The sequence below is a fragment of the Saccopteryx bilineata genome, chromosome 3, assembly GCF_036850765.1.
Source record: "Saccopteryx bilineata isolate mSacBil1 chromosome 3, mSacBil1_pri_phased_curated, whole genome shotgun sequence".
Classification (NCBI taxonomy): Eukaryota; Metazoa; Chordata; class Mammalia; order Chiroptera; family Emballonuridae; genus Saccopteryx; species Saccopteryx bilineata.
Window position 1 is genome coordinate 98,925,027 of NC_089492.1, and position 14,709 is coordinate 98,939,735.

The 14,709-nt window shown below is 35.0% G+C and overlaps 1 protein-coding gene across 5 annotated transcripts in view; it reads left to right on the plus strand.

Annotated features, from left to right (window-relative positions):
• EML4 (EMAP like 4) overlaps positions 1–14,709 on the plus strand; it is a 155,123-nt gene that overhangs the window by 73,307 nt on the left and 67,107 nt on the right. For 2 of the 5 annotated variants that reach the window (XM_066267004.1, XM_066267001.1), the window contains exons 3-7: positions 6,411–6,540; positions 9,866–10,039; positions 12,006–12,134; positions 12,824–12,849; positions 13,058–13,090. In XM_066267004.1, the coding sequence (XP_066123101.1) occupies positions 6,411–6,540; positions 9,866–10,039; positions 12,006–12,134; positions 12,824–12,849; positions 13,058–13,090 (492 nt within the window). The remainder of the gene's footprint in view (positions 1–6,410; positions 6,541–9,865; positions 10,040–12,005; positions 12,135–12,823; positions 12,850–13,057; positions 13,091–14,709) is intronic. The other 3 variants (XM_066267002.1, XM_066267005.1, XM_066267006.1) reach the window with 3 other exon arrangements.

Genomic DNA, 14,709 nt, shown 5'->3' on the forward strand with positions numbered 1-14,709 from the left:
TGTGTGTTCAGAGAAGGGTGCACAGGGACTTCCACTCTAATGGTGCATATTTACCTTTTCAAAAGTCAAAACCAAGGATTTGCTTCTGATAGTGGCAGAATAAGCTCTTTTGTTTTTTTTTCATTATAAGTCTAATAGCAGTTCTATTATAGGATGGGGTAATTTGAACAGGATCAGAAGACTAATGCAAAGTTAGTCAGTTTTATATGTTTGTTTTATTTTTAAGAGAGACAGACAGGAAGGGAGAGAGAGAAAGCAAGGAAAGAGATGAGAAGCATCAACTAGTAGTTTTGTCACTTGAGTAGTTTATTTTTTTTATTCATTTTAGAGAGAGACAGACAGACAGACAGATAGAAAGGAGGAGGAGGAAGCATCAACTCTCATATGTGCCTTGACCAGGCAAGCCCAGGGTTTTGAACTGGCGACCTCAGTGTTTCCAGGTCGACGCTTTATCCATTGCGCCACCACAGGTCAGGCTTGAGTAGTTTTTTGATTGCTTTTCATACTTGCCTTGACCGCGGGACAGGGTGGGGGGGTGCTCAAGCTGAGCCAGTAACCTAGGGCTTCAAGCCAGCGACCTTTGGGCTCAAGGCATGGACCTTGGGATCAGGTTGGTGATCCTGACTCAAGCTGGTGACATCGGGGTTTCAAATCTGGGTCCTCAGAATTCTAGATCAATGCTCTATCCACTGTACAGGTTAGTATAGTTGGTCAGTTTTTGATTTTGTGTGAATAGTAGTATTTTAAGTAATGTTCAATTAAGGGTTATAGGGTGATTTAGCTTTATAAATATATTAATATTCAGAAGAGTATATTTCATAATCAGTAATTAAATTTCACCATAGTATAGTTGCTGAGTAAGAAATCACAACAATCATATCAGTTATTAACATGAAATGTCAATTTAGGCTGGTAATTTCAGAAATACCAAGTTGAAGTTGAAGCGTTGTTTGAGGCATTGGTAAAAGAATGATATTTTAAAAATGATATTAAAGAGAATGCAGAAAATTCAAACAAATCTATTACATGTGAAACACAAATTATGTATTTATGAATTATACATTATACAAAATTATGTATATGTTTTGAACATTGCCTGTAATTTGTTGGTGTTTAGCAAATAGAAGGATCTATAGGTTATTAAATTTCAAATTAGTTAATATTCTTCATGCAAATTGTGACCCTAATCAGCATATTTAGAAACTGAAAAGATTATCCCATTTATACTTTGATAATATAATGTTTTCCTGTTGGAGACAGTTGCTAGTTTTATGTGTATAGACATGAAGTAACTTAAGTTATGTATTGGTTTATAAGAGAGGATTGGACATAAATAAGAAATTCAGAGCCATGGCCAGAAGTTTGGTTGGTTAGAGCATCATCCCAAACCTCAGAGGTTTCGGGTTCAATCCTTGGTCAGGACATATACAGGAACAGATCGGTGTTCCTGTCTCTCTTTCTATCTTATTCTCTCCCTAAAATCAGTTAAATAAACGTTTAAAAAACAACAACAAGGAAATTCAGAAGTAATCATTGGTCCATGTCCTATCTCACTGTCATGTTCCAATTTTTAGAAATATTTATAGAATATTCATATATAATTAATCATTGAAAGGCTTACATCATATATATGTGTGAGGGGGAGATTCTGATCAAGAAATTAAAAAGTGTAATAAAGTTCTTTTTTGTACTTCAGTCTTTGGTGTGTCTATAAAATTTTGCTATTTTTTCTTTCTTTTTCCCTGAAGTGAGAAGTGGGGAGGCAGAGAGACAGACGCCTGCATGCTCCCGACCGGGATCCACCCAGCATACCCATTAGGGGAAGATGCTCTGCCCATCTGGGGTGTTGCTCCATTGCATCCGGAGCCATTCTAGTGCTGGAGACAGAGGCCACAGAGCCATCCTCAGCGCCCGGGCTAACACTTTGCTCCAATGGAGCCTTGGCTGCAGGAGGGGAATAGAGAGAGAGAAAGGAAGGGGGAAGGGTGGAGAAGCTGCTGGACGCTTCTGTGTGCCCTGGCTGGAAATTGAACCTGGGTCATCCACACACTGGACTGACGCTCTATCACTGGAGCAAACCAGTCAGGGCCTTGCTGGTATTTTTTTTTTCTTTCTTTTAATTTTGTTTTCTTTTATTAGTGCCTATACAATCAACAAATCCAATGAGAGTTCAGTTTAGGCTGAAGACGTGTTATTTTCAACAGGTAGTACTAAAAAATTTTCAGTCATATTTTATGTTTTTGAGACCTACCTTTTCATTCACAATAATACTTTCATTTTTCTATTTTTTATTTTACATAATAAAGGTAATAAAATATTCAAGTAATTGCATGAATACTTGTTTTTTATTATTACTATAATATGGAATAAACGTAATAACTGGCTCAATAGTTGGAAGCCATTTAAATAGGATTTGAAATGGACATCAAAAGATGGCTTTTCAGAGTAAATAGGGTGTAAATAGAGAGCCTACTGAGGCTTTTGTTCTTGTGACAGAGGGACAGACAGACAGGAAGGGAGAAAGATGAGAAGCATCAGTTCTTCATTGCGGCTCCTTAGTTGTTCGTTGATTGCTTTCTCATATGTGCTTTGATCTGTGTGTGGGGGGGGAGTACAGCAAAGTAAGGGGCCCCTTGCTCAAGCCAGCGACCTTGGGCTTCAAGCCAGTGATCTTTGGGCTCGAGCCAGCACCCCACCCCACCCCCACCTCCGCTCAAGCTGGTGAGCCTGTGCTCAAGCCGGATGAGCCCGCGCTCAAGCCGGATAAGCCCGTGCTCAAGCCAGCGACCTCAGGGTTTTAAACCTAGGTCCTCTGTATCCCAGTCTAGTGCTCTACCCACTGTGCCACCTCCTGGTCAGGCAAGAGAGCCTACTGAGGTGGATCAAAAAAATATAAGACATGCACTGCTATCTAATCAGATGGGGATGAACAATAGTTCTGTAGATTCCTTGAAAGCATTTGAAGAATTGAACAGTAAACTATAGGATTTAGGAACATTGGTGATGTGTTGGTTTTTTTATTGTAAAATGTAAATAACACAATATTTACCACTTAAACTATTTTTATGTGTTCAGTTCAGTGACATTAAAAACAGTCATATTGTTGTGCAACCATCACCACCATCCATCTTCAGAACTCTTTCATCTTCCCAAATTGAAACTCTGGGCCCTAGCCAGTTGGCTAAGTGGTAGAGCATCATCCTGGCATGTGAATGTCCTAGGTTTGATTCCCAGTCAGGGCAAACAGGAAAAGCCCCCATCTGCTTCTCCACGCCTTCCTCTCTCAAACCCCTCCCCCCCATGGCTCCATGGCCTCCGCCTCAGGCGATAAAATAGCTCAACTGCCGAGCAATGGCCCATCAACTGGTAGGGGGCTTGCCAGGTGGATCTGGGCTGGGGCTCATGAGAGAGTCAGTCTCTGCCTCCCCTCCTCTCACTGAAGAGAAAAGAATCTATATACATTAAATAATAGCTCCACATTTTCTCCAGCCTTTCCCCCTCAGTTCCTAGCACCACTATTCTATTTTCTTGTGTTTGTGTGTGTGTGTGTGTGTGTGTGAATTTGACTACTCTAGTTACCCAGTATAATTGAAAGCATACAATATTTGCTCTTTTATGTCTGGCTTATGTCACTTAGAATAATGGCTTCAAGGTTTATTCATGTAATAGTATGTTTCATAACTTCATTTTTTTAGGTAGAATAATGTACTGTGTGTGTATATATATACACACACACACACACACACCATATTTGGTTAATCCATTCAGTGGATATTTTGGTTGTTTCTATCTTTTGGCTATTGTGAATAATGCTCTTGTGAACATAGGTGTACAAATGTCTGTTTGACTTCCACTTTCAATTCCTTTAAACCCGGGTCCTCTGTTTCCCAGTCTAATGCTCTACCCACTGCACCACCGCCTGGTCAGGCAAGAGTGGAATACATTCAGAAGTGGAATTGCTAGATCATATGGTAACTCCATGTTTTATTTTTTGAGAAACAGCCAATACTGTTTTTCATAGCACTTGCACCATTTTTAATTTCTATCAGAAATTCACAAGAATTCCAATTTTACACATACTTGCCAACACTTCTTATATTTTATGTGTGTGATTTTTTTTTTTAGTTTTTTGTTGTTTTTAAATAATAGCCATTCTAATGAGTGTGTTTGATCTCTTTTAAGATGAGGTTTGAAACACTGAAAGAGAGCAGAGGAAGTGGGTTGCCGACTATCTAAGGTTTTTATGTAGTGTTTAATGGTCTGTGTGTGTAACAAAAAAAGGATATTTCAAAGATCAGTTCATATAGGAAAAATAGTTGTAAATTTTAGTTGTAAATGCCTGTGTTAAAGAAGATCTCAAATTAGTAACCTAGTTTTAATCTTAAGGAAATAGGAAAACAAAAACTGAAAAACTAAATGTAAGATTAGCAGAGGGAAAGGAATAATAAAGATTTCAGATAAATGAAGCAGAATATAGAAAAATAATAGTTTATGAAACCAAAATTAAAAAGAAATAGATAAACCTTTAGCTACAACAACTAAGATAAAAGAAGACAATTTACATCAGATAGTTCTGTTGAAAAAATGGGCAAAGGACTTCAATAGATATTTCTCCAAATAGTATATACAAATGGCTGACAAGCCCAGTAAAAGATTCTCATTAGGGAAATGCTAATCAAAACCACAGCAAGATAGCACTTAATCCTCACTGAGAAGGCTATAAAAAGTGTAAAAACTGAAAATAGCAAGTGTTGTCAAGGGTATGGTAAGATTGGAAGCCTCATATGTTGCTGATAGGATTGTAAAATGGTACACCTGTGATTTTTGGTTCCTTAATAAGTTAAATATAAAATTACCATGTGACTCAGCAATTTTTCTAGTTATATACCTAAAAGAATTGAAGAGAGATGTTTAAATGAAAACTTGTATGCAGATATTTTTGGTAGCACTAGTCAAAATAGCTGAAAGGTAGAAACAAGCAGATGTCCATGATAGATGAATGAACAAAATGTGATATATTTATATAATGGAATATTATTCACCAGAAAAAGGAATAAAGTACTCATACATACTGTCACATGATAAATCTTGAAAATATTGTGTTAGGTGAAAGAAGCCAAAACAAGAGTACATCTGTGTGATTCCATGTATATGAAATATTTGGAATAGGCAAATCTGTAAAAATAATGCAGGTTAAGGGTTGACAAGGGCTGGAGGGAGGGAGGAGAGAATGGAGAGTAGTGACTTCTTAATGAGTACTAGGTTTCTGTTTGGGTAATGGAACTGAAAGATGGTGATGATTGTATAACATTGTGGATATACTGAGTGTTACTGAATTGGACCTTTATAAATGGTTAAAATGGTAAATTTTACATTATGAATATTTTACCACAATATTTTTAAAGCTGTGATATAAGAAGTAACCTGTTTGTCAGACTATCACTAGATCTGATGACCAGTGATATTAGCATAATTTGGGTTTTGGGGGTTTTTCTTGGCAGGAGGGTTGTACCTTATAATATGTGAAAAATTTCCTAGGAAGTTTCAAAAAAATAAATACAGTAGGTCTCCCACTTCCTCTCTTCTGAGTTATTTGGTCTGAGGTAGGGTCTAGGAATCTCCATATTAAGGAAACACTTTAGATGATTATGGTGCAGGTGCCCTGTACTTGCTTCTTTATATCAAAAACACAGTATTGTACTATCATGTAAGGAACACTCTAGGGTGCCAAAAATTTTAGGTTCTATACATAAAGATTTTCTACTCTGTGCTTTTATGAAGAGAAACAAACATGAGATTGGCCAAATTTAAAAGTTAGCTTTTCTTGTGAGAAAACTAGGTCCAAAAATTCAAAACTACTCCATTCCCAAATCTGTAAATAAAGTTTACCCCTTGAGTATGTGTGGCTGTTTTATCTTGTGACTTTTTCTGACCACACCAACATACCCATAATATATTTATTCCAGTCCTTTTACTGTATAAAATTTAAAAGCAGAGGTTTCTTTGTATACTTATGACTTATTAGGCATGCTAAGATTTAACATTTATGATTTCTAATGTAATTTTAGCATAACCTGAGCTATTTCTGAAAATCTGTGACATTTGGGGATTTGTGGTTTAATTTGAAGCACAACTTAAAATCAAAGCTTTAAAGCTTTATAGCAGTACTTTAAAGCTGCTATGTGTGGGAAGCAAATCTTAGAGAATGATCTAGCTATAGTTGAGCAACTTAGCATGACTTCTTTATGTATGTTCTGATGAAATTAACTCAAGACAATACTATTGTATGCTATATACCTGAAGGAGCAATTGCTTTCTAGTTGCAAACACTAATGATTTAATTTTTTATAACTCAGATCTTTGAGAAATATTTTGAAGTTTGATGTCAATTTTTTCTTAACCACCTTCAGGTCAGCCAGGCATTCGAGAAGCTATTTCCATGTCTTGTATAACCAATGGGAGTGGTGCAAATAGAAAACCAAGTCATACCAGCTCTGTCTCTGTTGCCAGGAAAGAAACTCTTTCATCTGCTGCTAAAAGGTATCTCTTTGTAAGTGGGGGGTGGGAGGGAGATGTGAAGGTAACTTTGTACAGCGATTAGATGTGATAATTCGGTCTCCGAAACAAAATATGAGGTAGAGCTTACAGAATTCAAACGAGTGCCCTTTGAATATGGAGATACCAGCCAGTACTCGGTTTACATTCATCAAGTTGTATGAGGTAACTTTTGCTTGTTATAAAACAAGAAAGCAGTTTAATTTCCTGGTTTGGCTTTGTTTCTTTTAAACAAGCATCTGTTGTTAATGAGGTAAGCATCACTATGTTTAATGTAATTACGAAAGTGAATTTTCCATGGCATGTGATACCTTTGATACAGCACGCTTATTTTTATTTATTTGTTTGTTTGTCTATAAGTAGTATAGTAGACATACAATATATTAGTTTCAGGTGTATAACATAATGATTCAATATTTAGGTACCCCAGGATGTGTTGACCAAGATAAACATCTGTGACCATACAGAGTTATCAAGATGTTAATGACTATATTCCTAATGCTGTATATTATATCCCAGTGTCTGATGTATTTTATAACTGGAAGTTTATACCTCTTATTCATCTTTAGCTTTTTCACCCAACCTGTCCACCTCCTTCCCTTCCAGCAACCATCAGATCATTCTTTGAGTCTGTTCTGTTTTGCATTTTAGATTCTACAAAGAAGTGAAATCATACAGTATTTGTCATTCTCTGATATAACTATTTTAAAGGAGTAATAGTTTGATATATATATCTACATTAGTGGGAAGTTAAACACTAGTATAACTTTTATTTTTTAATTATGACTATAAAATTAAGGCTTAGTTCAAAATCCAGTACTGTGGCTTGTGTGTGTGTGTGTGTGTGTGTGTGTGTGTGTGTGTGTGTGTGGAAGGCAACGGAAATACCACAATGTAACAGTTTCAGTGGATTACAGATTCACATTCTGTATGTTCTTTTCATCAGTTAATTCATTTAACCTGTTGTTTCAGCAAAATTGCTTTTGTGTAATTCCTAGCAAATTATTTCATATAAAGCTTCGAGAGACCACAAGAGATCCACTACATAATTTAGGGCTATTTTGTTCAAAGAATGATTGAGGACCTCAAGTACTAGAGTAACATTTAAAATGTACTTATAGAAAATGGTTGCCTCAATAAACTAATGCCAGTGACTAAATTATTCATTAGTTTGGATTTATGGATGTTAACCAGGAATGGTGAAGAAATGACAAGATATTTAGGCCTTTTTAAAGCCCCTTTTAGAATTCAGTCTTTGAAGTCATTATTGCTACAGACTTGAGACTATCTCCTCCAGTGCATGGCAAAGTTTATTATCTGTGCTCCACTTTCAGAAAAGAAATGGACAAATAAGAAAACAAACATTGGAAAATTTTTAATGTAATTTTTAATCAACTTCCTTATATCTAGTAATAGTTTAGATACTGCCCATTTTCTTTTTTCTTTTTGCCCATTTTCTTACGTAGATATAGTTCTGTGCAGTGATCAGTATTATGTATGATAATGACTCAGTAGTCTAAGACCAACTCAGTTTGTTACTTAGGATGCAGGGGTTCTGTAGTATTTTGCTTTTCAATAACCAGGAGGAAAATCTCTTAGATTGTACTGGCATTCAGGATAGTTTGAAGAACAACAAGAAAGAAGCAATTTCTAATTCAAGTATACATTTCAAAGTTAATCTGAAATTTTTGAGATAGAATTGTATATCTCAGAACATACTATAAAAAAACTAAACATGAAGTAAAAAAAATTAAATTAAAAAAATATATAAAAACTAAACATGAAGTAGATAGTCAAGAGCCAGTCTCCAGAACTGAATCAGATGAAGAAATGTCACTGTCACCCTGGCCAGATAACTTGATTGGTTAGAGCCCCATCCTGAAGCACAGAGGTAGCTGGTTCGATCCCTGGTCAGGGCGCATACAGGAATAAATGGATGTTCCTGTCTCTTTCTCTGTCCCTCTCCCTTCCTTTCTCTCTCAAATCAATAAAGATAAACATTTTTTTAAAAAACCTTATTGAAAAAAATGTCATTGTCAAAATATTTTAACATTTTAAATTATTTTAATGTGGTAAATTGTATACTTGTTTAAAATGTTAAACATATTTTCTTGTATATTATGCACCTGTAGTCAAATTGCAAAATCTCCTTTGATTAAGAAGTGTAGACAGTTGGTAGTTTTCTACCTTTTCAACTCTGTAATTAAAATCTTGATTCTTTCTGCTTTGTAGTATTGTCAAAAGTGTTTATACAATATAAATATTCTTATCCCGTGTGATTGGGAATAGCAGGTGCTTAATTAATCAAGAGTCAAAGTGTGGTATCACAAGAATTTATAAATAAATATTTTAACATAAAATATATGCACATATATTTATTTGTCAATTTGGATGAGCCTCCTACTCCTTCTTTCTAAGTATGTGTCTCTGATTAGATTCCTTGCTGTTAATCTTACATAAATTACACCAATAAATTATTTTTTATAATTTTTAGTTTTACTTTTTGAACAGAGTAAGAAATTTAAAACTCTTGCAAAACAATATGAATTAGAACCAAATCTTTCTCTTATGTTTTTTTTCTCAATCTTTTATAAATTGTCTCAGCTGCACAAAATATAACAGCAGGATTTTTTTTTAAGTAACTTTTTTTTTTTTAAATAATTTTATTTTTAATGGGGCGACATCAATAAAGGTAACTCATTTTTATGGAGTCTTTCCAGAGCATTTAACTATGTTCACAAAAATTACATTTCTCTTTTCTATGTATATTTTGTCAATTTTCTTTGTATTTTAATTACAATTAAAATAAGTACAATCCATGTATAAAGATTCAGTGGAAAAGACACAGTGGACTCTTGGTAAGTTTAAAACTCAACTGGCCGGAGCAGAAGTATGCAGAAGAAATGGGAATTAGAATAACCTACTAAACATGATCGTTCAGTGTGCTTTGGGCATCACTGCATGTTACAAAGGTAATGGAAAGTATAAGTAGTGCTCTCATTTGGGCAAGTTGAAGTCAGATCCTCTATTGTTCCCCCAAATCTGCCAAGATGGTCAGTGCCTTAGAGGTTATTTTGGTCCAAAGGGGCAATCATCATAGATATATATTACCTTATTATTCTTAAATTCTTCACCGAAGATTTAATAACTTTCAGAATTTTCAAAGAAACATCTTCATTATTGAATGAAAGCAGTGCAAGTTGTATTAGCTGTGTGATTTAGGATTAACTTACATAATCACTTTTCCCATCATTTGATATATCTTTTTTGTTTAAATTTGTGTTGTTCCATGTCATACTTTATTTTACAGTGGTACAGAAAAAAAGAAAGAAAAACCACAAGGACAGAGAGAAAAAAAAGAGGAATCTCATTCTAATGATCAAAGTCCACAAATTCGAGCATCACCTTCTCCCCAGCCCTCTTCACAGCCTCTCCAAATACACAGACAAACTCAAGAAAGCAAGAATTCTACTCCCACCAAAAGGTTTTAACTGTCCCTGAGTTCAGAGCTAGGGAATGGTTGTAATGATACCTAAATTCTATGACATGAGAAAAAGTTGGCTCGGCTCTCTGGATTCAAGAGAGAGCCTGGTAGCTTTTATTTTTCTTCCTTTGTTGCCATAATTTATACTTTAGCACATTGGGAAATGAAGATTTAAGGTCAAAATTTCTCAGTTGAAACTTGGTGAAAAACTAAGTTATAAACAGTTTGATGAAAAAAGGCAGAAATAACATACTTGAAAACCAAACCAATATTTTTCTAATAAAATAATAGAATATTTTTGAATTGTATGCAACAGCATAAATTTATAGCCACCAATAGAAAATTGTAATATGTAATTATCCTCTCCATATTTTGGCATCATTACAACCGTCAACTTTCAAGGACCCCTCAACAAATGGCTCTACATTGTGACTGCATCTCAGTTTTAGTTTGGGGATTTAGGAGGATAAGTTCTTGCTTGAGCAGAGAAATGAATCTGTTTCACTTGGTCTTTTCTGTGCTAAAAGGCTTGCTTGAGAGCTTCTCTCTGTGTCTGTAATAATTAATATTTTAAAGTTTTGAGAGGGGGAGAAGGGAAAAATATTCTAACAATGCCTGTAAGCCCAAATTGGGGATTTAAACTTGCATGCTGGAAGTTTGGTGCTACAGCTGCCTTATAATAAAAAATTTAGACCAACTTAATGAAATTTGCCTGCTTTAGAAATGCTGATTTCAGCTGTATGATTAGGTATAGTTATACAGGGTTGGCAAAAGTAGATTTACAGGTGTTCTATGGAAAATAGTACAATAATTAATAAATTATAAAAGAATAAACTGTGTTTCATGTACTCACAACTATAAACCTACTTTTGCCCACCCCTGTTCTTGGAAATCTTAGGAAAATATTAAACCATTCCCAGAAATGACTAGGATTTTAGTAAAATAGATGACACCATTCCTAAAAGATTATAGTACATTTATATTTGATCAGTTTAATATTTTGCCTCAGATCACTAATGGAAATTTGGGAAAACAAAAAAATCCTTCATTTTATTGATGCATGTTTAACATTTTGAAAATGCTTTGTCTGTGTGTCTCACGCAAATTCTTCTCCTGGCCTCGTGGACTTTTTCTTGGATTTGGCTTATTAATGTTATGCACCTTTGAAGTGTGTATGGTTCAAGGTGGCTTATTTTTATAATCAATCTCTTAAAGGTTCTGATTTGACTTGGTATCTTCTTTGTCCCAGATCTTTTTTTCAGCTTATTAAGGTGTCTTGGAAATGTGCTTGCCATTCTAAATTGCTCTTTGGACATACTATTTATTACAAGATAGATATCTTGAAGGCTGGATGAGTTATAGGATAGTTAGCAATGCAACCCAAAACTTACTTACAAATTTAAAAAATTTCAGTTATGAATATATGGAATCAGTGTTGATAATACAACATTCTTGTGTTAAATTGTGTTTCTTTCTGGTTATGGGTAAAATTTTCTCTGAAAAATATAAACAAGAGTTTTACTTTTAGTCTACGATTTATTTAAAAATTGTCATTTGTACCATATATAATAATGAGGACATAAAAAGTGAAAATAGCGACTTTATAATGACTTATGAAAAAGTAAGTTTTTTCATCATTTCACACAGTTTCACAAATTATGAGGAATAGTGCTACTTGGAGGTTTAAGGAAGTAGGTTTTTTATTTTAATAACAAAATACAGAATTTTAAAAATATTTGTTCTAATGACTCTTCTGAATAATAGTGAAAACTGTAAAACAGACTTGGTAATTGCCTTGCTTAACTCCTTTACTCATCCAGGCAAAACCTTTCAACTAATCCTTCCTTCTCTTTTCTGGATTAGCTTTAAGGAAATGTTAACTGCTGCTTGTATGTTCTGTATACACTGTCAATTACATGTCATTGTTATAGAATTTTTCTCTAAAAAATTAATATATTTCTTCCAGCATAAAACGACCACCAACAGCTGAAAAGTCACATAATTCATGGGAAAATTCAGATGATAGTCGTAATAAATTATTAAAAGCAGTTTCAACATCAAAATTAATATCAAAAGTTATAAAAAATACAGACAAGTAAGTATTATTCTTCCTCAGTTATATGTGAAAATTGATAATTACGTGACTGTCACGTTTGCATGTATAGTTAAGTGCCTGGTTTGAATTACATTTTTTAAAAAAGCTATGTAATAGACACAGACAATAACATGGTGACTACAGAGAGAAAGGGGTGGGGGAGGTGGAAGAGGGTAAAGGGGATAAATGGTGATGGAAGGAGACTTGACTGGAGGTGAGCACACAGTACACTATACAGATGATGTAATTATACACCTGAAACCTATATAATTTTATTAGCCAGTGTCACCCCAATAAATTCAATTAAAAAATAAAAACCTGTATTATAATTTATCTTTATTCTTGTAAGTGTATTTTTTCTTTTAAGTGTTCTAAAAAAAGGGCTACCACTTCCTGATAATGCCCCTTAACTCAAATAGTAAATCTTAATGATCCCATAAGATTTGAGTGTTTTTTTATAAGTTGCTTCTATGTTTTCATTGTTTAGGTGATCTTATGAAATATTCATTGTTTTATAAAACAGTAGTTGAGATCAGGGAGAAATGTTTTAAAACACTGATACCTGAATTTCATTTCTAGAGATTTAAATGGGTTATAGCCTAAGGATTGAGGCTTATACAATTTCTTCAGGTGGTTCTAATAATGGTCAACCAAATAAAATTATAAATGTCTTTGAATTTCTTTTGTAGGCATAAAGATGTCATCATCAACCAAGGTAAATTAAAAATCCTTTTTAAAAAATAGTTATGTTTTATGTTGCTTTTCTATATCAGTTAAATGTTTGCTAATTGATAAGTAGATTGAGTATTTTCATTCAGTGTACTTTATTAGTTCACAGTAATTAAAGAGAAGTAATGTCATTATAGTCATTTAAGAAAATGCCCAATTATTATTGTAAGATATGTCATTTTTGTCTTAACCAGCAAAAATGTCAACCCGTGAAAAAAACAGCCAAGGTAAGAATAAGCTACACAGTCGGCTGCCTTCTCATTTCTCCCTGGGTCTCTTATTTGGCTTTTGTTATTTATATTGCCTGATATTCCTCTTAACAAAGGAAATGTGGCAATTTAAACTAGCTAATCCAACTACTTTTCTCAAAATTCATCTTATTTCTGTGAGCTTTGAAGATTCCAGGTCAGTAGTAGAAAAATACATCATTACAAAGAGGTATATTAAAATACTAAAGGGAGTTTTCCACTTTTAAAAAACAATGGACGCCCTGGCCAGTTGGCTCAGTGGTAGAGCATCGGCCTGGCGTGTAGAAGTCCCGGGTTCGATTCCCGGCCAGGGCACACAGGAGAAGCACCCATTTGCTTCTTCACCCCTCCCCCTCTCCTTCCTCTCTGTCTCTCTCTTCCCCTCCCGCAGCCAAGGCTCCATTGGAGCAAAGATGGCCCGGGCGCTGGGGATGGCTCTGTGGCCTCTGCCCCAGGCGCTAGAGTGGTTCTGGTCGCGGCAGAGCGACACCCCGGAGGGCAGAGCATCGCCCCCTGGTGGGCAGAGCGTCGCCCCCTGGTGGGCGTGCCGGGTGGATCCCGGTCGGGCACATGCGGGAGTCTGTCTGTCTCTCCCGGTTCCTAGCTTCAGAAAAATACAAAAAAAACCCCCAAACAAACCAATGGAAGTTGTACTTAGAAAAGCCATTTAAAAGATTGATAAATTTTAACTCAGTTTTCTGTCTTGCCAACTTCATTCCAAGTAATAACTCATTTCTTGAAACTCAGACTGAAAATATGAGTCTAGCAAATCCGTTTCCTCTTAAATTTCTTAATATTAATTTTAATTTTTGGCTACTTGCTGCTGTTGGCTTGTTCTGACCAAAGAAAGGAGAGATTTTTCTGTTAATGTGTATTTAATTGCAAAGTAGATAAGTTTAGTACATCAGTTTTACATCAGTTCTCCTTAGATTGCCTTCAAATTTAATTGAAGCATGCTCTCTAAATGAAAGCATGTCCTTTTGTGCATGCTTTCTACAGTTCATTTCTCCGTGTTGTAATTATCTTTATTTTCTGGCTATTAACCAGATACGATATGGTTAAAATTTTTGTTAGAGATTTAACTTGATTCCTATGAATTTTTTACTTTCTTTGAATTCAATAAGAAAAGATACTTATTTGTATCCTTTGGATTATTTGTATCCTTTGGATTATTTGTTTTTACATAGAAATTTTAAATGGAGTTGACTTTAGCTGGCATTCTTCTCCTTTTGATAGGTCTTCCTTTCTCCCTCTTTTATAATTAAAAATAAACTGAGTAATAGTTGAAACAGTTTAAGGAAAAAAATGAGATTTTATTTACAAAACCATTCTTATTGCTATGTATCAAAATATTTCTTAAAACTGTGATATAGAAGGCCCTAGCCGGTTGGCTAAGTGGCTCTGGTTGCAACAGAGCGACGCCCCGTAGGGGCAGAGCGTCGCCCCCTGGTGGGCATGCCAGGTGGATCCCGGTCGGGCGCATGCGGGAGTCTGTCTGACTGTCTCTCCCCGTTTCCAGCTTCTGAAAAATACAAAAAACAACAACAATAACAAAAAAAACTGTGATATAGAGTTGAAAGGGCAGTTGAATGGAGTTT